The 24,480-nt window shown below is 38.7% G+C and overlaps 1 protein-coding gene across 1 annotated transcript in view; it reads left to right on the forward strand.

Moving 5' to 3' along the window:
• The window catches only part of LOC107593012 (bone morphogenetic protein receptor type-2-like), a 42,057-nt gene that overhangs the window by 13,547 nt on the left and 4,030 nt on the right, over positions 1-24,480 (forward strand). Inside the window, exons 4-12 of the mRNA XM_016282594.1 lie at positions 10,136-10,246; positions 10,372-10,463; positions 10,610-10,840; positions 16,415-16,529; positions 18,941-19,101; positions 19,285-19,432; positions 20,708-20,844; positions 21,366-21,538; positions 22,255-23,564. Coding sequence (XP_016138080.1) covers positions 10,136-10,246; positions 10,372-10,463; positions 10,610-10,840; positions 16,415-16,529; positions 18,941-19,101; positions 19,285-19,432; positions 20,708-20,844; positions 21,366-21,538; positions 22,255-23,564 — 2,478 coding nt within the window. The remainder of the gene's footprint in view (positions 1-10,135; positions 10,247-10,371; positions 10,464-10,609; positions 10,841-16,414; positions 16,530-18,940; positions 19,102-19,284; positions 19,433-20,707; positions 20,845-21,365; positions 21,539-22,254; positions 23,565-24,480) is intronic.

Raw genomic sequence — 24,480 nt, forward strand, 5'->3', positions numbered from 1 at the left:
CCCCCCCCCCCCCCCCCCCCATTTATTTGAATGGTAGTATGTAATGTACAAAAGTTGTACAATGTGTTCAAATTCTGGGGTACATTCTTTGGTTTAATAACATTTCAAATCAGCAAAAAATCTGACAGTGGTGTGTCTTTAAAGTCTCTATTAGAATTGCAATTGGCTCTTGTAACTAAAGGCAGGCCTTTCATTCCTACAGTCGCCATATAAAATGCTGCCATTTGTCTCCTCCCTATTATAATGTCTCCGTTATTATTCGGGTAGATACTGTAGATACAGTATATGCATGTTGACAGTTAAGCTAACTTGCTCAGCAATAGTATATACTGAAAATGCAGCACATATTTGTATCAAGTTTTTGATTATCATTCAGAAACATTTCAGAGCACAGTGACGTGTAAATTGACCTTGTGTAGCTAGAAGTGGTTTTGATCACATTTCTGGCCCAAGAGAATGTGGAAAGCACACATAAAGAGGAGACGTGTCAGCTGAACAGAAGGAGGTGTTCTCTTTATGTCACACTGATTCAGCTGGAGGAACGTGGCGGGTGGTGTAATTGATGGGACTGTTACTGAAGCTGGGCTGAGACAGTGTCAGCACTCTCTCCACCGGGGACCCCAGATGTGATTCTTCGTGACAGGGGTCACAAAGGTCAGCAGATTTGGGGTCACAGGGTTCACGGTCACAGACGTGCAATCTGCTGTGAGAAACCTGAGCCCGGTGCTCGCCCTGCACATCAGTCTACAGATGTCTAGACACTCAACAAACCCGTCTTCTGATCGAAACCAGGAACAGCTTTTAATTTGAGACCAAAGCAGCATTTTTAAAGACCCTATGAAATAACCTGACAAGTGCAGTTTTGTGTCCTGTATTGACGTATTTCCTATTTACACATGAAGCTTGGGCTGGAAAATAGGGCGTATTGGGCCCTAAGGAGCTTTACTTGATTTTTTTTTAATGATTTAGTCAAACTGTTTTGAAATGGCGTTCAAAATGTATACTTTGACTGCTTTTGCTGCTGACCTCTTGAAGTTGTGATCTTCCCGACTTCCTTATACTAATGACAGTTAAAGAATTAGGAGTTTGAATTCTAGATATTTCTTCACATCTAGTATCTTATGTCAAAAGCTCTCTGTCACTGGAAATGTCATGGAAATGAATAAAATCATTAAAAGTCATGTACATTTCTATAGTGAATACAAAATGTTCTAGTTATGCTCTCAAATATTTAATTGGCTGGAAATGCATCTTTACTTTTAATTATGATTGAAAATCTTAAAAAAGAAATCATAAAAAGTAATGGAAATTTCTACAGTGAAAATACATGTTTCTAGGTATGTAATTGACCACTGCCAGTTGGGCTTGTAATAAAACTTGGCTGTCTGTGCAGTAGAAACATGAAAAAAAAAATTTTAAGTGCTATATGACTTGTTTGTGGGTGAAAATGCAAAAATGTAGATGTTCAATCTGTAGTTATAACAGAAGCCTTGGAGCTGTCAAAGTGATGGACTTCAGCTGACAAAAACTGGGAGATCTGGGTGCAGGTAACATGGAGAAAGAGTGCACCTTGTTCATTTACGTATACTTCCCTGACTGTAACAATACAAACGTATATGAAAATTTGTGAACTAAACCTTTAACTCTTATATCGGTTAGAATATTTCTGTCTGTCATTTATTTTATTTCATTTCATTTTAAAGAGCCTGAATGATGAATGACCGCAAAGGTCATTTAAATGTAGTGGTCAAAAGGTGTGTGAACTGTGCTCCATTCATCCTCTGTTTCTCTCTCGTGTCTTTGTTCAGTCCAGGTGTGGCAGGTGCGGCTGCTGTAGAGAAAGCACATGCTCCTGCAGCATAGTCAAATAAACTGGCTTTCTCTCTCTCCCTCAAACCCACGGCTGTGGTTGTTGTGTTATTCTGAACATAATGTAAATCATAATGGCCAACAAAAGGACCGGTCTCGGATCAGCTTGAAATGTCTCCGCCCCCACCAGTGTGAAATCTATGGCCAGCGCTGTAACTCACTTATGCAAACGAGTCTGTTTTTGTCACCATTTCTCTTCTTTATTGAAAATCCAGTCGCTCTCCATGAGATTATTTGTCAGAGTGGCGTGAATTGCAGTGGGCTCAGACGGCTGGGAATTACACAGCAGTCACCATGAATAAAAAATTAATAAAGAGGAACACTGAATCAGCGGTGAGAGGATTAAAGCCATCCGCACAGAATGAGAAAGAAAGACACAGAGAAGGAAAAAGAAGGACAGGAAGTGAAAGTGGGAGAAAGGAGTAGGTTATCCACAGAGGAAATGCCTTTTTGACTTTGTCGCTGCCAAACTGCTAACTGCCGGAAAGCGCCTTCCTGATAGGCGGAAAAGAGCATCAAAGAGCCTCTATACAGCTACTGTTACAAAGACAAGAAAAGCCAAAAGTCAAGCAGGAAAAACTCCATGTCACAGTGGAACTAGATATCCCTGTTATATTTGGAATCCTTATCCCATTCATTTTGATGATCGGCACACATTGTTTGCCAGTAAAAATGTAATTGTACAGTCATATGCCATAATGTTCCCAGCCCGGCAGGTCAGGCTTACTCTAGACTTCTCTAGACTTCTCAGTCTTGTTAAAGTAAAAAAAAAAGAAAAGAAAAGAAGGAGTTTTGTTTAGATACTGAACCATTCATTTGGATATTGAGACTTTTGTTATGAGAATGATGTAAATTTGGCATCAGACTCAAAGTTAAGAAAAATCATGCACTTTTATACTTGATAAATTGTTACACCAATGCTTTTCAACCTTTTTAATTCCAAGTCTCCTCATTGCCCACAAAAATAGTGATCTACACTGGATAATAACTTTTAAAAAAAATAATTTGGAATCAATTTCTACCGTATGAAATATTTTAGAGCTTAGAAAAATGTATATTAATATTAAAAGTGCCCACTGAGTTTTATGATTTTATTCATTTAAATGACCTTTCCAGCTCTGGAAATCACACTTTTAAAATAAGTCTAAAATGCAGACCATGTGTCTTCAAAAATAAAAATGTAAATAATAAAATAAAAATACATTACAAAATAAAATGAATGGATACATATGAATGAATTAATTAAGTTGTTGAGGGACTGAATTAAAAATATTTTTTTTAAAATAAGATTTTTAAGATTGAGGTTGAGAGCTACTGTGTTGCAGTGTTGTGTCATTTAGTGATGCTGGACTTGATGTGAATTGACATCTATCTCCCTGTCCAGTAGAACCACTGCTTCATTTCTGCTTCCTGTGATTTTATGCAAGATGTATCAGCTTTAAGAGAATTGATTGTTGGTGAATAGGAAACAAGAGCATTTCAAGGATGATCTTGTTTGTGAAACCCCTTACTGTTTGCAGGTGGAGCACTTTGCTATTTGTTTCTGCTGATAGTATTTCTCACAGATAAGCCATTGCCTGGCTTTGTCGTATAGATCATCTTTTGTGTATTGTGGTCAATGCTTTTTCTCATTCCGGTGGAAATCTCTGCGTAACAGACATGCAGAGTCTCGGCAGTGTATCTGTCATCTGCTGTCTTCATATTGCTCTGTGAAATCGGTTTAGTTTTTCGCTGTACAAGAGCTCCTACTGATATTTTGTCTGTCTCTTTTGTCATCTCTCTCTCTCTCTCTCTCTCTCTCTCTCTCAATCTTCGTGCTTTATTGCTATGACAAATGACATTTGCCAAGATGAAATACTTTTTTTTCACATTTTCTGCATCGATTTTTGAGGAAAAATCTGTGGAATGGATTAGGTATAATGTGTTAAACTGAACTAACACGCGAGTGCCACGGCCCGTTGTAGACACTGTGTACAAGAGTGCTGTGCTCTTAATGATATGTGAATGAAAGCACAATTAAATTAGCCATAATGTTTAATAAATAATGACTCGAGAGGCAAAGGATGTGTACAACTTTTATGAATGGTGTTCCAAATCTGCGGAAGTCTGGGCGTGGATTCATAGCTTAGAAAGCTTTATTGAGTTGAAATCTCTAAGGAGAAAATTAATAGGGGGACATTCTTCCGAACTGCTGAAAAAGTGGCGGTCATTGCTGTGCTTTAATGCAGTTGTGGCTCTGCTGCAGATGGAGCAAATGAAGAAGTCTGTCCCTTCTTGAAGCTCTGCTCTGAGCCGTGCCATTGAGCTGATAGCCAGCAGTTTGTGTGTGCGCGTCTGTCTGTAAGAATTAAATTCCACAAGAGCATGTGCCAAAAACGCTGTAGTTGTGCTTGTGCTCGCCAGATTGAGTCCATCGTTTTATTGTGCTGATGAGCTGTCTGCCAGTGGAGCTGTGAGCGAACACGCATCTGCTCATTTCCCTTAATTAATTTATTCATTAGCTTTGCCTCTTTTAACCTTAACCTTTACACAGTGAATGGCAAGAGTTTTTGGGGGTGGAGAATGAGTTTGCTTGATGAAACTCTAGTCAAATAACAGTGCAGGTAAAATAGTCTGATAAAGGCTTTGCACATATAGTGTAATTAGCAGGGGTGCACATAGGTTTTTCAGTCTGGTTCTCATAAGAGCACCTGGAGATTTGGTTTGGTGCTCACACTGCACATAGTGTGACCCATTAAATATAACTATAAAAACTAAATCCATAATAATAATAATAATAACATTATTGCAGTGTATGTAGGTATTTTTAAAACAAAATAAAGTGTGATAATACAATTGTTTTATTTAAAAAATGTAAAGTATTAAATAAAAATTAAATTATTGTATAGTACACAAAAAAAATAGAATGATAATATTAAAATTTTTCTTTTTTGTATATTTTACTTTATGTAAATTTTCAAACCTATCATTTTCAAACCTAAAATCAGCAAGCTTTTATTTTGGCAGATTGACAGCAAGTAAGTGAACTGCCGAGTGAAGCGCATCGGTGAATGATATTTCAGTTTTGCGTTTTGCTCTGAAACCGGCAGCGCGTAGCCTACATTTATGCTTTCAGTTTGAATGGAAATTTTATACAGTATTACAGTTAGTTGATTTAAAACGGTGATTTTACATTAACAGCTGTCAACCATGTCAGTGCGCAAATGAGCCTGAACTTATTTATACAGCTCATTTTTTATTTTGGTTGCATTGGCTGCACACCACTTATGTGCACCCTTAGTAATTAGTACTGTAACAATATCAGATTTTCATACATGATTAATGTGGTCAAAAGAATGCAAACAATATTGAGATATCTAAATAAAAAATAATTTTAATAAACGATGCTATCAGTCAAATTGATCTTTACATTTATTTTGTGTTTTGTCTTTTTTGACAAAAATAAAATAATAATACGAGTGTAGGGAGGCAGAGAGAGATTTTGTAACCGTAACTGTGCAAAAATGTAACAAAAACTGTTAAGTGCCACTTCCTGCAGATCCTGTTTGCCTTGTTTGTAATTTTTATTATATTGTCTCTACATATTTGTTTGCTCTATCAGTGTATGGGACCTTTGAAATAACTGAAATCATTTGGTGAAGTGATCTGGAACTGTAATGCGGTTGACAGACCTGGAACTACTTCATAGCAGAGCGTTTCCTGGAAAATAACTGCACACCTTAGAATCAAGAATCAAGCATTCAGCAGCCTGTGGTATAAATTTATTTAAATAGCAGTATTTGTGATTTAATAATTGCACTGTTTTATTTTGATTAATCTTGCAGCCCTAATAACAATTTCATTTTTTAATTATGACTGTTATTGTTAATATTAGTATATTGTGACGTCTTTGCAATGCACAAGACCTACAAATCATGGATAAAAACCCAAATATGTTTTGTAGTGTGAATTTTAGCCAGTCTCTGAAAAGCCTGTTTTGTATTGTGTTATTGTGCAGTTGCTATGGCATTCTGGGCCGGAAAATCTTGAAAAGTTAGTCATGTAATATTTTGTCTTCTAGAGTAGACTGGTCATAACTTTTTTAAATCAGTTACAAAAAGGTAGACCGGTCTAATTTGAATTGAAAAGTTAATTGACTGATTACCCTTTGGCTAACTGCTTGTTGGATAAACTAGTTCTTAAGACACAGTCTTAACATAGTGGCTATGTTTATGCAACTGGCCTCAGGGTTGTTGCTAGGTGGTTTTTGGGTTGTGTGGCGCCCTTCAGAAAAGCCCACCTCCATTATATTCTGGCCTGTAGATATGCCTTGGATCTGAGGTTAATATAGGTTAAATGCAGATTGCAGCTGTGCTGTATTTGTCTGGCACATGATGATGTATTTTGTCAGGTTCCCTCACTCTCTTCCCCACCATCCAACTCTGAAAGCTGAATGTAGGCCAGAGAATTCCCATTGAGTGTCTTTTGTTGTCCTCGCTGGTAGGGGGGATTCAGGTAGTGATGTTAAGTCCTGTTGTGGTAATGGCAGCATTAATGTCTGCCCGCTCATGAATGACTCCCATTAGAGTCCCCCTGGTGTCTCTGAGCTGGCAGTCTTTGCAATTCTCCCACACAGGCTTTGTATTATGGATGGGATGCATATCTAAGATGTGACTGCCTGGCTGTTGGGAAGACCCTGTGTGGTACCCGTAATCATAACATGAGACGCATGTTCCTCAGTTCCTGAGGGGGGAAATTTAATCAATCAGTGCTTTTAAAATCAGTTTTACAGGTCTCACACACATTAGTCTTGATTTAAAGTAAATGTCCCTCTCCCTTATGAATCTGAATGTAAGAGCTTTGTTTTGCACTTTGCACAAACTGATCTTAATGGACTATATGTAGTTAAAGAAATAGTCCATTCAGAAACGAAAATTGTCATAAAATACTAACCCTCCAAAACTATAATTTTCGATCATTTTCGGAATGCAAATGAAGATATTTGTAATATTCTCGTAACTTTTTTGTCCCATCATTTGAAAGTCCACACAACCAAAACTTTTCTTGAAAGCAATCCATATGAATCGAGTAGTTTAAAACAACTCTTCTGAAGAGACATGTTCACATTATATTGTGATGAACAGATTTAATTTAAGCTTTTATTTACATACAAACGTTTATCAACAAGCATACAAAGAGCATATCAAATATGGTCAACGAGCTCAACCATGCTTGATGTGTGGGAACCAATAACGTTTGCCTTTATAATGAAAGAACACAAATTTACAGTGAAACAGAACTGGACTTTCTATTGTATAGTTAATTTAAGAACATGAGTAAATGATGAAAGTTTTTGGGTGAACGATCCATTTTTAATCTCCTTGATGAGTACAGTTTCTGTCTTATAAAGACAATAAAGCTTGTCAGCTTTTTTTAATTATCTAAAAGTCTAATCACATCAGAGCCATAGGGGGACAGACATTCTCACTCTAGAAAGCATTTGATTGGACAAAAATTGGTGTAGTGCAGGATGAGTCATCAGTATTTTTCTGTTGAGATGTCAATTTTAATATATCTGTTAAATCCTATAATTTTGTCAATGTTAAGGAATATGCTAGCATATAGATGACCTCAAAGCTAATAGACATGGACTAAAAACCATACAATTTAGATTTCATAGGACTTAGTAGTAAGTATTTGCTGTGTTTGTACTTTTAACCTTTTAACTTTAAAAGCATCTCTTAAGCGCAGTGTCTTTACTCTCATACAGTACTGACAGACATACAAAACAGAAAGTGAGGAAAGGTAAAAATGTAGGCAAGACAGACTTTATTGCAGGAAGGTTGTGACGGCACACAGTTGCCAGGCATTATGAGTGGGAGTTGGTGATTTGGCAGAAGAGTTCTGGTTACCCAGGGAAACTGCATCTGTCCTGATGCTCGGTGTCTAAGAATGTGAAGGACAGAAGTTCAGCTCGTGATGTGATCATGATGTGTTGACAAACATGAGGCTACGGAGAAAAATGAAGCCATTTAATGCATCATTCCATGTGTCTCCATGAAGGAAGAAGAATGTAACGTGACAACAAACTCCTATGGAATCATGGGAGGGAGTTATTCAGTGTGTTAAAAGCCATTATAAAACATTCTCATGGCAGTACCACAGTACAGTGAAGATATCAGATGGTAACATTATAGAATAGAAATTCTTCAAAAACTTTATCATTTTGAACAGTATATCTGTTGTTTTAGTATTTTAAAACGTGCTTGTCTGTTATTTTGCTTAAAAAGTATTTTCTTAATATAAATTGCATTCGATTTTTTTTTGTTACATTATAGTTTGTTATCAAATGTAATAATATTCATAGATTTTAAGTGAGGGTTTACACTGTGTCCATTGTTTCCATTGACAAATAATTTGTGACGTGACACAATCGCAGCCAATCAGAAGATATTTGACGTTTTATATACTATTATGCGGAACAAGTTTTTAGTCCAATGAGATTTCATTGGGGGTGGATTACTCAGAAATATGCTAATTTTACTGTCACTCATCATATAGTGCTTGGTTATGAAACATAGAAATACTTTTTGGTATATACCATGATACTGAACGATTGGCGTATACCATGGTATTTTATGGTAATTTCAAAGAATGCAATAGTGTAACCCTTGTACGTCTCCATGATTCTGTAATATTTTATACATACAGAATATGAAATATGGAGACGTGAGAAAGGAAGGAGTGCTCTCATAATGGACAGGGAGCTGGAGGGAGACGTACAGGAAGTAGAACAGGATTGTTATAGTCTGGAAGAGGGAGGGACGCTCAGACATTCTGCCTCCGAGCCAAATGCCGCCGGCTCCAAGACATGTAAACAGTGTCTTTGTATATGTGAGAATGAGAGTGTGTTTTAATGGAGAAAGTGAAAAGAATCAAAAGCTAAAGAAGGCTAGCACTGGGTTTAATTGGATTTTGGAGGCAGCAGTCTGTGTGGCTCACACACATGACAGACCAGAACATTTTCAGTGATTTTGATAGATGACGCTGACTTCACTTTCCCAACTGTGATTTTGTTTTTTTTTTGATTTCCTTGAACTGAAGTTAGGTGTCTATCTAGTCATGATGAAGATGTATATACATTTCAATTTCAGCAGGCAACTATTTTTACAGCTACACTATTGTTCCAACCACAATTAATCACAACAATGCATATACAATTACAAATGATTTATAAATCATCAGTTTGTTGTTTTACACACATGCACACAGACATTATTTCATACACGACATAACTGTTAGTCGTGAGATGCAAGAAACATATGGCAAGAAATCTGTAGACGCACCCATAACAACAAAAGACAATACTTTATTGAACCTTTTCTGATAAGAAGTGTGCGCTGCAAACGCGAGCATTTTTGACGATCGTTTCTGTCCAGTCTGCTCGTTTTATCGCGTTTAACCACAGCTGTCGTCGGTTTTTTGTCTAGCAGTGGCAGAAGATATGCGATCAAATTTCTAATTTGAGGCTGTATTATGTCGATTCTGGCACCCAACATCACAACAAGATGATATTTTAAGCTCCTTGTGTAGCCAAACCTGCGCTGGTTTGAATGGGCCACCTCCAGTTTCCCCTTTGTTTTGCTTCCTCCAGCTAGCGCTGTGACGTCGGTTGACCCTAGTTACCTGTGGTTGGCCTGGCCGTGCATCACTCAGAAAACAACAGGCCAATCAGAAGAGAGGCTCATGAATATTAATTAGACAGGCCAAAATTGACCTGTTCTTTGGTACTTATACCGCAAATATATATTCTTAAGGACATCAAAACCTAAAATAAAACTCCAGAAAGGTGTAAAATATGGGACCTTTAACAAATCGCATTATAAGGGCAGATATTTGAGAATGAATGGACTGTTTCCGATTCAACACCTGTTAAGCTGTGTTAATGTCACAGAAATATATTTTCTACTTGTCCCTTACTCAATGCCTCTGTAAATTCAGCTTTTCCATTAGAGGAATAAATTACATTTGAAAATATATTAAAATGGAAAACAGTTATTTTAAATTGTAATAATATTTCACACTTCTGCTTAATTCTTAATTATGAGTGTATTGCTGTACGATAAATGATTTTTGTTTATTAATTTTTTTTGTAGTAATTGACAGCATGTTGATTTTTTTATTCATTTAACATGCCAATTCAAAGGCTAAAATGAGCTTAAATGCAATAAACGATTGAAGTTCTAACGTGCCTCTCTTTCTCCTTCTCTCTTCCCTCTTTCTCCAGAAGAGCAGCAGCCTTTACACCGGGATGAGGCCATCTTCATTGCCCTCGCGTCCGTCTCTATAGTAGCGGTTTTGATTGTGGCGCTGTTCTTCGGCTATCGCATGATGATGGGTGAGATGCAGTACTCTGTGTACTGATTGGCTGTTTGCGAATAAAGGTCACGCCATGTTGTTACAGTGTTGTGATGCATTGTGTGCATACTGTGTGTGTGTGTGTGTGTGTGTGTGTTGTTACAGGCGAGTGTAAACAGGGTCTGCACAACATAGACATGATAGAGGCCGCACCGTCAGAACCATCTCTGGATTTAGACAGTTTAAAGCTCCTGGAAGTGAGTTCAGCTCTTCTAGCTGCCACCAAATATGTGCACATTATCATTTTTTGATTTTGAATTGTATTGTAATGAACTCGAACCATCTGTATTTGTTTATCATGTAACATCTGCTACAATTGACTCCTGAATATGTTTTCATGCAGTTGATTGGTCGAGGACGCTATGGTTCTGTCTATAAAGGATCACTGGATGAACGCCCAGTTGCCGTAAAAGTTTTTACCTACACCAACCGGCAGAACTTTGTGAATGAGCGCTCCATCTACCGAGTCCCTCTTCTGGAGCATGAGAACGTTGCTCGTTTTATCGTTGGCGATGAGCGTCTCACGACAGATGGGCGGATGGAGTACCTGCTGGTTATGGAGTACTACCCTCATGTAAGTATTGATCTGGTACAAGCCCTCCTTTCTCTCATCCTTAAAGTTGTATGCGACACGGCTCTGGTGCCTGACTGCCCTGCTTGGTGTAGTTTTCCACATTTTACCTTCATCTGTCCTTTATTCCTCATCTCTTTGTTTTATTGGCCTCTCCTGACTATTTCTGTCAAAGTCGGGAGTGGAATCGAATGTCTCGACGCTATCTGGTCAGATATTTTTATCCATGATTCAGATGCATTTCCAGCAGGCAGCATGAGAAGGGTGACTTGGATGTCAGCTTTGTGTCTGTTCATCTTTCTGTCTCTCTCTCTGACTGGCTCCTATTGTTTTCATTCACTTATTCTGTATTCATCTGCCAACTGTAGTCAGATAAAGTGTTTTTCTGTCTGTTTTAAATGCAGAGATGAATTCACTAAACAGATGAGCCACTTTTGTGAGAAGTCCATTGGCTTTTGGATTATTGCAGAAAATAAGCTCTGTGACAAACAAACGTTTATGATATTTACACGTTCATTGTGATGATCTTTGAAGCCTAAATACAATTGCAAAATACAAATAGATTTTTGTTTATTAATTTTTTTTGTAGTAATTGACAGCATGTTGATTTTTTTATTCATTTAACATGCCAATTCAAAGGCTAAAATGAGCTTAAATGCAATAAACGATTGAAGTTCTAACGTGCCTCTCTTTCTCCTTCTCTCTTCCCTCTTTCTCCAGAAGAGCAGCAGCCTTTACACCGGGATGAGGCCATCTTCATTGCCCTCGCGTCCGTCTCTATAGTAGCGGTTTTGATTGTGGCGCTGTTCTTCGGCTATCGCATGATGATGGGTGAGATGCAGTACTCTGTGTACTGATTGGCTGTTTGCGAATAAAGGTCACGCCATGTTGTTACAGTGTTGTGATGCATTGTGTGCATACTGTGTGTGTGTGTGTGTGTGTGTGTGTTGTTACAGGCGAGTGTAAACAGGGTCTGCACAACATAGACATGATAGAGGCCGCACCGTCAGAACCATCTCTGGATTTAGACAGTTTAAAGCTCCTGGAAGTGAGTTCAGCTCTTCTAGCTGCCACCAAATATGTGCACATTATCATTTTTTGATTTTGAATTGTATTGTAATGAACTCGAACCATCTGTATTTGTTTATCATGTAACATCTGCTACAATTGACTCCTGAATATGTTTTCATGCAGTTGATTGGTCGAGGACGCTATGGTTCTGTCTATAAAGGATCACTGGATGAACGCCCAGTTGCCGTAAAAGTTTTTACCTACACCAACCGGCAGAACTTTGTGAATGAGCGCTCCATCTACCGAGTCCCTCTTCTGGAGCATGAGAACGTTGCTCGTTTTATCGTTGGCGATGAGCGTCTCACGACAGATGGGCGGATGGAGTACCTGCTGGTTATGGAGTACTACCCTCATGTAAGTATTGATCTGGTACAAGCCCTCCTTTCTCTCATCCTTAAAGTTGTATGCGACACGGCTCTGGTGCCTGACTGCCCTGCTTGGTGTAGTTTTCCACATTTTACCTTCATCTGTCCTTTATTCCTCATCTCTTTGTTTTATTGGCCTCTCCTGACTATTTCTGTCAAAGTCGGGAGTGGAATCGAATGTCTCGACGCTATCTGGTCAGATATTTTTATCCATGATTCAGATGCATTTCCAGCAGGCAGCATGAGAAGGGTGACTTGGATGTCAGCTTTGTGTCTGTTCATCTTTCTGTCTCTCTCTCTGACTGGCTCCTATTGTTTTCATTCACTTATTCTGTATTCATCTGCCAACTGTAGTCAGATAAAGTGTTTTTCTGTCCGTTTTAAATGCAGAGATGAATTCACTAAACAGATGAGCCACTTTTGTGAGAAGTCCATTGGCTTTTGGATTATTGCAGAAAATAAGCTCTGTGACAAACAAACGTTTATGATATTTACACGTTCATTGTGATGATCTTTGAAGCCTAAATACAATTGCAAAATACAAATACAATACAAAGTAAAAAGCTTAAAAAAAAGTTTAGGCTTAAAGAATGACCTTAAAGAAGCGTAAAAGTGTCTTGAAGAAAATAACTAATAAGGAGTTAGATATTACTAATGTATTTTGTATCATACAATAAAACATGAAAATATATTGAACTTAATAGCTCAAGCTTAATAGCTTAATGAGTGTAGCTTAATGAGTGTTAACCGTAACAGACCTGTAAACATAAAAAAGAAAGAAAGAAAAAGAACACATTGACTTCAGGACGATGGAACCGGAAGCTCAAAAATGCTAACTTGGTTTTGGGTTTTAGGAGTCATTCCTGCAGGACTTCACAGTATTTAAATGTATGTCATTGTCACTTTTTTTTGTATTTAAATGAAGTCATTGTCACTTTTTTTTTTAAAACACAAACATGCCTCCTTTCTTTGTAAAGTAGGCTTTTTATACATCGATTCTTCTTCAGAAAACTTCCAGGCATAATTACCACTGCATTAAAATAACATGGGAAAAGGTGGTAAACTGAATTTTAGATGTTTGTGTACGTTTTTATTGATCACAGCAGCAGTTACGCATTAATATTCATCAAATGAGTGTTATAACCGCGCACATATATGCAGTTGAGTGCACTTTCAGCTTTTTAAACAGTCAATATAGGTGTCTGGATTGCTTTGGTGAAGCGATGCGTTACGTTCCCAGTAAAGTACGTCAGATTGCAGTAGTCTGTTGCATCCTTGACAACCTTGCACTCAGAACCAGCCTGCAAGCTGGGAAATTACGAAGTGCGTTATTTGTCTTATTTCGGCATGTTTATGCCATTATCTAATTTGCGGAATTCCTTTAATCAGGTGCTAAAACAATGCAAACACCACATACAGATAAACAGACCTATCTATGGGCACAGTTCATTCTTAGTCATTCCCTCCTCAGCTTTCAGAACTCACACAAAACATACGATAACAATAGCCCAGGGTTCTTGCGACATATTTTCCTATACGTTCCTGTTTGACATGTTATCACTCGCAAGTTTGTCTGCTAGTGTGCCTGTTCTACCCGCCTGGGCCTTTTGAATGGCAGTGAGGAATGTGACACACCTTTATTGTGTCTGGCTGCAGACAGACAGCACTCTGTTGAGACATCGCTGTGTTTGCTCTTGCCCTCTTTCACTTCTGATGTATGAATTATATAATGAACTCATAGCCTAAAGCCAAGGTACAGGTAAAACCCTTGTAGGTGAATGTTCACTTCCTATTTAGACATGAATTGATGGTTCGCCACAGAACTCTTTCTGTGGATTATTCCTTATATGCTGTACCTTTTGAGCTCTGCAACTTTACCAGACCATTTTTTTTTTTTTTTTTTTTTTTTTATTAAAACATGATTATATACACAGTGGCAAATTAACTGGATGGAAATAACAAGCTAAAGTTAACCACTGATTAATGATGAGTGATTGAGAATTAGCTAACATGAGGGTGTCAACATAAAGATCTTTTGAAAAAGTTTTATAGAGAGAAGTGTCATTTCAAATTACTCTGGGTTGAAAAGTATGAATAAAGTGAATTGATTTTTTTATCATAAATGTGTGTGTGTGTGTGCTCTCTATTGTTGTGCTTATCCTGTCTTTTGCTTAGCAACACGCTAAAGTCAGACTTCAGTGGAATCAATTAAGAGTCAAGTCTACCGTGCACTTCACGTGAGGAGCCATTTGTGTTGTTTTGTGTGGCATGTGTGCCTAAAAAGAGTTCTGAATCATCACTTATAGGGTCCCATGTCAGTTAGGATGCTGCCTTAAAAGACAGCTGCCTTAGTAGGCAGTAGACAGCAAAGCAGCACACTAGGTTTTGGAGCAAAGTCTGTGTCCGTATCAGTCAATGTTCTGTCTGTCACACATCATTAGAAAGATGGAATGGCAGGACCAATGTCCGGACATAACATAAATTTTCCTGTCGCTATGGTAACAGAGACTCAGGCAGGGCTTGAGGGAAAGCGATTGGCTTTTGTGGCTCTGATGTACACTTGCAGGTAGATAATCATTCCTCTGCCCAGAGCGCCCTGAAATCTGTTGCACCTCTCCATCGTAGATGACTGGTCAAAAATCTCTTGATCTATGTCTTGTTATCGGTAGTATTTAGCTCAGTTTATTGCAGAGCCAATTTGCTATCAGTGTGTATTTCAGGGCTGTGTGATTAGAAATGTTTGCAATAGGATAATTGTTTGTACACACACACACACACACATACATACACAAAACAAATAAATACATAAAAATAAAAAAATAGCTGATTTTAGTTATGTTTTAACCATATAACTAAACTAATGTTTACATTATGATAAGTGTTTAGTTATATTCTAACAGTATTATATATATATATTTTAATGTTTGTTGTTGATTTTAGTTATGTTGTAACCATATTATAATACTACATAATATTTTTATATATTTTTAAGTATTTGTTGTTGATTTTAATTATGTTGTAACCATATCATAATATTATCTTACATGTTAATGTATATTTGTATTATTTTTTGTAAATATTTTTATTTTATGTATTTATTTGTTGTTGTTGTTGATTTGCATTGTAACCATATTTCAACATAATTTTACATTTAAATATTTGTTTTCTGTAGGGCAACTGCATGCCATGCTCTATATTAATTTAGAATTTAGAAATGCAACAGCGCAATGCCATATTCTTTATTCAGGCTGTATTTTGGACTAATTTGATTGTCCATTGCATTCATGCACTCAACAGACACATCTGTGATTAGTTACAATGCTCAACCAAATGCAAAATAATGTTGCTAATAAAATATTTCAGTGCAACACGAGTAGACCTAAATGAAAGTATGTAATCGTCACTTCATTCACAATTGCTGCATCAGCCACAAGTTTTTTTTTTCAGTCCCATGTTGCATTATTTCAAGAGCTTGTCATCAGAACAGTGACCTGAGTGTGATTTACAATTCAATGTTAAACGCAGCATGCCACAGTGACAGTTAACTAATAAGCAACTATTTGCCCCACCTTTTGAATTGGCTTACAGTATGACAGTTATTGATATATCTACAACACACATAATTACGTCTGCCTCTCTACAGCCCCTCATGTACTATATGTACAAAAGCTTCCTGTTGAAATAAATTAAATATAATTTACAGTGTTATTTCTGTAGTTTAGTTAGGAAAAGAAATTCTCCGTTATGTACAGTACTATGCTGTTTGTTGATGCTGGTAGTTTTAATTGCGTTGCCTAAAAAACCCCGGAGGCAGTAATTAGTTGCAGGCAGCTTTACATTACAACTTTGTTGAAGCCCCAATTCATTATTCAAGAGCTTCATAAGCTGCATATCTGCTCTGCAGAGATTTGAAATGCTGATGTAAAAGCAATGATGAGTTGTGTGGAAAAAAGCAGCATTGATGTGGAGAGATTGTTGTTGTAGAGCAGTGTTAAAAGCAACAAGGTTTCTGCAACAAGGATGTTACTGCTACTGCAATAAATAACACGTCCATGTTCTTTTATGTCCCTTTTAGTGGTGTCTTTGAGCAGTTACAGGTTATGTGTGTGGGCTAGTTTAACTGTACTGTGTCTGTTTGTAGGGCTCTCTGTGTCGGTACCTGAGTCTGCACACGTTGGACTGGGTGAGCTGCTGTCGTCTGGCACATTCGCTCACGAGAGGACTGGCCTACCTGCACACCGAGCTGCTGAGAGGAGGTGAGGGTCACCTCTACATCTGTGCACACATCCTTCACTCTAGCTCTTACTTGATTTCTCACCTCCTTGAGGAATATTTGGCTGCCCATTCGAAGGAATGAAGCCTTGTTGCTATAAACCGAAGTCGTTCATTTGTAAGTCGCTTTTGATAAATGCATCTACTAAGTGAATAAATGTAAACGTTTTTAACTTTCTATTCATCAAGAATCCTGAAAAAATGGTTTACACAAAAATATTAATCAGCACAACTGTTTTGAATAATAATAATAGATGTTTCTTGAGCATAAGATAATGATCTCTGAAGAATGTAATGATGCTGAAAATTCAGCTTTGCATCGCAGGAATGAATTACATTTGAAAGTATATTAAAATAAAAAAGTTATTTTAAATAGTAATAATATTTAACAATATTACAATTGTATTGCATTTTTGATCAAATAAAATAAGCCTTGGTGTGCATAAGAGACTTCTTTCTAAAACAAAAAAATCTTGCCCCAAACTTTTGAACAGAATTGTATTTACTCAAGATATCAGTCTATGAATATTGCAAATCAGTTTGTTTCTGCTAGTGGTGGCTGATTCACCACAGTTGTAATTGGCGTATAAATTATTAAAGTCTCATGGGAGAAATAAATCCTAACACTACCATTTTAAGTTTCGTACCAGCTTGCAGTATGAACATATTATGAACATGAGTCATCTGACTGAAAAGATGATCATAGTTTCATTTCTATTCAGAATTCCGTTAAAAGCCATTTGATGTCTGACTTCAAACCTTCAAATAAGAAGCAAGTACTTATCTTTCCATTTCGGTGTCAACAGACTTTACTTTGAGTGTGATTGGCATATAATTTAGCAGAAGTCTGGTGGGAGATATAAATCATAACAGACCCTGGAGGCGCAGATGTGCTCATAAGATCTGACAAGCATTTTAATAAAGTCATGTAGAAGAAAAATAGAGGCTGAATGCAGTCTTGGGCAAGGTGAATGTTCTGGTTTTCTTTCTGTGCTGCTTTTGAGTTTCTTCGACTTGTTTCTTCAATGAATGGTTCTTGAGTGCTGAAGACACCACACTCTCAGTGCTTTCAGCTGCCTTATGCCTCCATAGCTCAGTAGGAATGTGTGTCTAACCACATGGGTTCAAAAAAGCTGCGTGAAGCCACCCAAAGACCATCGGTGGAGCCAGTTGACTGCTCTGCTGTGTCACATAGAAGCTGCCTTCTCTAATCTGCACATCTGGGTCAGACAGAATGTTTTCTGTAAGATGAACGAGACACTATTCATTTTTTACGATGTGTCTTTGAACGGTGGCTTGCAGTTAAGAATGCTGTGCGCAAAGATGCTGGAGCTTCACAGCTGGAAATCATGTAAAAGCGTCTTACATTAAAAAAAAAAAAAATTGATTATGATGGACAGTTTGAAATATGCCTGTTTTCCGAGACGTTTTCCTTGGAAACTGCAGACAGTCAAGTTCATTTCCCACTCAGCTGTGTCTGGCCCTGCCCTCATTACGAACTGATCTCAGAGCAGCCGTCCACCAGCTTCCTGCGCATGTCGTCATTACGAGCCGATCTCCGTACAGCCGTGGTTCTTATTGCTCTGCTGCTGCCCTCATTACTGGCTGAACTTTAGAGCCAGACAGGCAGCATGCAGAGGATGGGGGAAGGACTCTGAGAAGAGGGCATTCATCTTGAAACTATTACTCACTTCATGTGCTTCTCTCAGCGCACTCTGCTGGCTGTGTTGTGCAAGTGGTTTGTGAAGACTCCCTAAAAACAATATGGATGTATCTTTTGACCATGTGGAATCACTTAAAACACTTTTAACACTTACTAGTTTATTTAATTTGTCCGTTAACAATGTATATACATTAAATACCATTCAAAAGTTTGGGGTCAGTAAAAAATCTTTGCGTCCCTAAACTGGCTGCATGTGGTTGACCAAAAATACAGTGAAAACAGTAATATTGTAAAATATTATTACAATTTAAAAGAACTGTTGTCTATTTAAATATATATTTCAAAATGTCATTTATTCCTGTGATGATAAAGCTGAATTTTCAGCATCATTACTCCAGTCTTCAGTGTCACATGATCTTTCAGAAATCGAATATGCTGATTTGGTGCTCAAGAAACATTATTATTATTATTATTATCAATATTGAAAAAGGTTTAATATTTTTGTGGAAACTGTGATACATTTTTTCAGGATTCTTTGATGAACAAAAGTATTTATTACTTTAAAAAAGAAAAAAAAAGTACAATACTTTCACACTAGCGCATGAAGATGTGACATCCGTTGGGGTCAGATGATTGTTTTATTTTCATATCATTAGAGGTGATGATTCCATGAAGCAACTGTGTGAAACCACTATTCCCGAAAACTGTTTTACTATGAACTTTCCTTCACAGATTTGTATAAACCTGCCATTTCACACCGGGATCTAAACAGCCGTAATGTTCTGGTGAAGAACGATGGCACATGTGTGATCAGCGACTTTGGCCTGTCCATGAAACTGACGGGAAATCGCCTCGTACGGCCTGGTGAAGAGGAAAACGCCGCCATCAGTGAGGTCAGCCCATAAGCGCTTGCTTGACTGGAATATTGTAGCAACCTGAAGCTGCTGAAATGATTTTGTTAGGGTACATCACCCAGTTATGGTCATGTTGGTAGTTGGAGGTGTCCAGAATTGCGGATACAGACTCACCATAAGAGCACGTTTCCCCTCACACCTGTACTGCTCTGCTGTCTATAGGTGGGCACAATCCGCTACATGGCACCGGAAGTGCTGGAGGGAGCGGTGAACCTCAGGGACTGCGAGTCGGCTTTGAAACAGGTGGACATGTATGCCATTGGCCTCATCTACTGGGAGACCTTCATGAGATGCACTGACCTTTTTCCAGGTGAGGACCACGGCTCTGCACAGACAACAGCAAGGATGTAGATACACTGCTGGCTAAGCAGAACTGGCTTTAGCATGTAACGCCAGCTAGTTTTAGTGGTGTTCAAATTGGCTTAGTGTACACTGCAAAATCATTGTTTTAATCACTATTGTTTTGTAAATAAGAATGTTTGAAAAACATACTAAGGCATTTTTAATGTCTTTTTAATATTTTATAAAAAAAATTTTTTATAAGAATATTTAAAAATGATACTGTTAAAAAATTTAATATTTGTAGTGTTTTGTCTTGTTTTAAGCATACAGTAAATATAACAAATAAATATATGTATAACTGAATATCATTATTTATATATATATACAATATATAAGTAAAATAACAGTTTTCAATTTTAAAATATTTTAAAATGTAATTTATTCCTGTGATGGCAAAGCTGAATTTTATATGATCCTTCAGAAATCATTCTAATATGATGATTTTGTGTTCAAGAAGCATTTCTTATTATCATTCTTATTTTTAGTTAGAGAAAGTAAATTTAATTTATTTGTATTAGTTTAATAACTGACAGCTTCAAGTTGTCAATGCTGACAAGTTTCTATGGTATAAGCAGTAAAATCCATGGCTAGGTTTGCATTAGACAGTTTTAATGCACGACAAGGAGGCAAAAACCACCCAACATGAAGTGCCTCCACCCTTTTATTACATGAAAGGTGTAATATATATATATATATATAACCTTTTATAGCACAAAACGATTGCGCTCCCCACACAGAAACTTATGGATTATGCATACTAGTGGGAACATTGCTCACAGCAGGAAGTCCGACATTTGAAGTCTTGATATTTTTCATTGAAAGAGGACTTTTTTTATTTATACAAAAGAAGTTCTTTGATGATGGTAGCAGAGATACTTTGGGGTTTGGGATGAATTTAGCGATGAAACTTCTGTAAGAGAGTGTAACAGCTTTCTAAAATCCTCTCAGAGAAGTTGTTTCTTAGTTCATCCCTGTCAAAAAATATTGCCCATAGTAATAGACATAGACATCTTGTTAAGCATCCTGGCCCATCCCAGCCTTAACCATTAGACATCACACCACCCCTTATGTTCGTAACCACTAGGCTACACCACTGGGTTGCAACAAAGGCTCTGTTGTATACTGCTCATTATGTTCATGAAATATGAGTGTGCCTCATCTCATTGAGTATTTTTCAGTAAATTCTAGTGAGTGCAAGCGTATGGAGGTCTCCACTGACTGACTTTCCTTTGTTTTTTTGAAGGGGAGGCAGTGCCAGAATACCAGATGGCCTTCCAGGCAGAGGCAGGGAACCACCCCTCCTTTGAGGACATGCAGGTGCTGGTGTCCAGAGAGAAACAGAGACCCAAGTTCCCAGAAGCCTGGAAGGAGAACAGCCTGGTGACTGACTGATACAATCTCATTGTGTTCTTGTCACAGGAAGTGGTCAGATTATTGCTGCAAGATCAGCTGAAGCTCTTTCCCAGCTCTATATTCACTTCAGTTAATACAGTTCCTTTTGTTGTTCTGTTATCCAAATCATATACAAGTGGAACAACATGGAAGAAAAAATGCTGAAAAAGACCGTGAAGTCAGAGCCGGTTGATACTGGCCAACCAAGCTGTTGACCGCTGTTGAACAGGCTGAATTAGTCTCATTTGGTGAAGCTGGTCAACCAAGGAAGTTTACTGGTTAGGCTAGTTAACCATTCTGTTAGAGACACCAGCACAATAGCACACAATATATGCCAGTATTTTCAGTGCAGTGTGTTTACAAAAGAATCTCAAGTGATCTTGAGATTCAGACATGATGAAATCAAACATGATGAGCAAATAACAATGTAATGGCAACCAGCCACAAGCATAATGGCAGCAATTCTATCGTCTGTCTGTTTTTGACACATTCACTCTCCTCTCTCCCAGGCTGTGCGCTCTCTCAAGGAGACTATGGAGGATTGCTGGGATCAGGACGCAGAGGCTCGCCTGACAGCACAGTGTGCAGAAGAGCGTATGGCGGAACTGCTGCTGATCTGGGAAAGAAACAAACCCGTCAGCCCCACTATCAATCCCATGAGCACAGCGCTGCAGAACGAGAGGTCTGAACACACCTCACACACTCTCACAGCTACTCCTGACCGTCTCGTGAATAAATCAGGGGGCCGTGTGCTTATTACACACGTAATTGTTCTTGACTGGGCTTATTGTAATTCGATTTTTTTTGGCATGCTCTCGGCCTTTCCTAAATAATGCAAAGGAGCTGTGTAAGCAATTTATCATTGAACATTTGTCTGATGTCTTACATATTTCACTGAATTAGGTGTACTGAAACATAATATATTACTCACAGCAGAATTTTTAAGCTAATGTAAAGTATAAAAAATTATAAAAGTGTATGTATTTTATTATTTTTTAATAATATACATTATAATTCATAGATAATGTAGCTAGGCATAACAAGTGGGATAATTTACTCTCAGACAGTCATTTTTACAAAATAATATAATAAATAACAATATACAAAATATTACAAAATAAGGGTAATTTATTCTTTAGGGTATATGTAAGGTATAAAAATATAATATAACATTATAATAATGTTATTATATAAAATAATGTATACTTATTTAATTTGTTAATAGCCATTTAATAAGTGGGATAATGTACTGTCATCCAGCACATATAACAACATAAACCCTCTCAGGGTCATTCTTGATAATGAGCTGCACATTGTCCTGTATTTACAGCACCTTTAATTAAATGGACCATCTGTTCTCTGTTTTGACCCCTGTTCTCTCTCTTTCTGTTCTTGTAGGAATCTCACCCACAGTCGCAGGGCTCCCAAGATGGGCCCTTATCCAGATTACTCTTCATCCTCTTACATCGAGGATCATGAGGGCATGGTGAAGAACCTCCCAGGCGACGTCTCTACGTCTGGCACATCCTCTGTGGGTGGCCTGGGCGTGAGCGGCATCAGTGGTGGCGTGGCAGTGACGGGAGAGAAGAACAGAAACTCTATCAACTACGAGAGACAGCAGGCTCAGGCCCAAGCTCGGCTGCCTAGTCCCGAGACCAGCGGCACGAGTCTGTCCGCCACAACCACTACGATGGGCCTCACGCCCAGCACCATGATGACCACCATCTCTGAATCAGGCCACTCGGAGGAGGCCGGAGCCGGGGGAAGCGTACCAGTGTGCCTTCAGCTCACAGAAGAGGACCTGGAGACCACCAAACTGGACCCCAAGGAGGTGGACAAGAACCTGAAAGAAAGCTCTGATGAGAACCTGATGGAACATTCACAGAAGCAGTTCAGCGCTCCTGACCCACTCAGCTCAGGCAGCTCCAGCCTCTTGTTCCCGCTGATAAAACTCGCCGCAGAAGTGACTGGTGGATCAGGAACTGGCAGCCAGGCCGATTTTGGGGTGGGCGGCAGTGGAATGGGCGACACTCCTACAGCCATGTTCTCTCTTCCCAAACAGCAGAATCTCCCCAAGCGGCCCACCAGCTTGCCCCTCAACACCAAAAATTCTGGCAGGGAGTCCTCGTCATCACGGTTGAAGTTTGGCAAGCACAAGTCCAACCTGAAGCAAGTGGAGACGGGCGTAGCCAAGATGAACACTGTAGTGACAGTTGAGCCACACTTGGTCACTGTTACTAACAATGGACCCAGTGTCCGTAGCGGCGTTGGAGTGGTCGTTGTTAATGGATACGGTGGGGGCAGTGGCGCCGGATCCTCTGATGCATTTGGTAACACAAACCCAGCCGGGCCACAGGGTGACGGTGGTGCCCCTCTGCTCCAGAGCCAGCTGAGTGGAGAAGACAACCGTCTCAACATCAACTCCAGTCCTGACGAACATGAGCCCCTGTTGAGGAGAGAGCAGCCGGCAGCGCGCGATCACTCCGGCCGCACCAACTCCAATAACAACAACAGCAACATCCACACAACTGCCTCTGCCACGATTCATACCTTAGTTCCTGTAGACGCCCAGATGACATTAACCCACTCTCCAGGGGCACCAGATGGAAGGGATGATGGCGTTCATCTGAGACAGCATAAGCCCAGGAGACCTGAGCGGCCAAACTCACTGGACCTGTCAGCAACTTCCCAGGATTCTTCTCTTCTGGGTAAGACCTGTTTTAGTTTGGACCTGAAGTCACTAGGTTTTGGAATGCCTTAAATGCCTCCTGCCTTGACAGCATTTGAAGGTATCCTAGGTGCTCTCCAACACAAATGCTGTTCCAAAATAGTGCTAGCAACAACAATTTCTTTTTCTGAAAGAGATTGCTTTTGTTCAGCAAGGATGCATTAAATTGATCAAAAGTGACACTAAAGACTGATTTATACTTCTGCGTCGGACCTACGCCGTAGGCTATGCGTCAGTTTTCATTTATACTTCTGCGTCGTTGTCCCAACGTGCAGTACACATGCAAACCGCTAGTCAGCAGTGTCCACGGGCATGTTGCTGGTGTAACCCGCAGTACCACGGCAAAAGCCGAAGAAGAAGCGGCTCGTCAGAGAAGCATTATAGCCGTGACGGCGGCAAATAAATATCAAATCATTAAATCATTATTTAAAACTACAAAAAGGAGACAACAACGGAACAAGAGATGATGGTATTCTTTCAATCTGCACAAGGACTTGTACCACGGCAGATCAACATTGTTTGTTGCGGACAACTACTGATGTATAATGCTACGTAGTATAATAAATGATAAGACACTTGTTCTTTGCTTTGTTTTATTTTATATAAGAAGGTGTAACATTAAAATATATTAAAGTGCACATAAACGCACACAAAACTCAAGTACATATGGAGGGAGGGGTTCTTGCAGACCAATCACAGCGCTTGCGATCTGCGTAGAATTGACGCGCTGTTAGATTTTTGGAGAGGTGCACGTCAGGCTACGGCGTATGGGTGTGCGTCTATGCGTAAGCTACGGCGTAGGTCTGACGCAGAAGTATAAATCAGCCTTAACAGTCTTACTGATCCCAAACTTACAATGTGTTCATGTAATCCTGTTGTTCATTTAAATTAAAGCA

The sequence above is a fragment of the Sinocyclocheilus grahami genome, unplaced genomic scaffold (genome assembly GCF_001515645.1).
Source record: "Sinocyclocheilus grahami isolate Dianchi unplaced genomic scaffold, SAMN03320097.WGS_v1.1 scaffold162.1, whole genome shotgun sequence".
Lineage (NCBI taxonomy): Eukaryota > Metazoa > Chordata > Actinopteri > Cypriniformes > Cyprinidae > Sinocyclocheilus > Sinocyclocheilus grahami.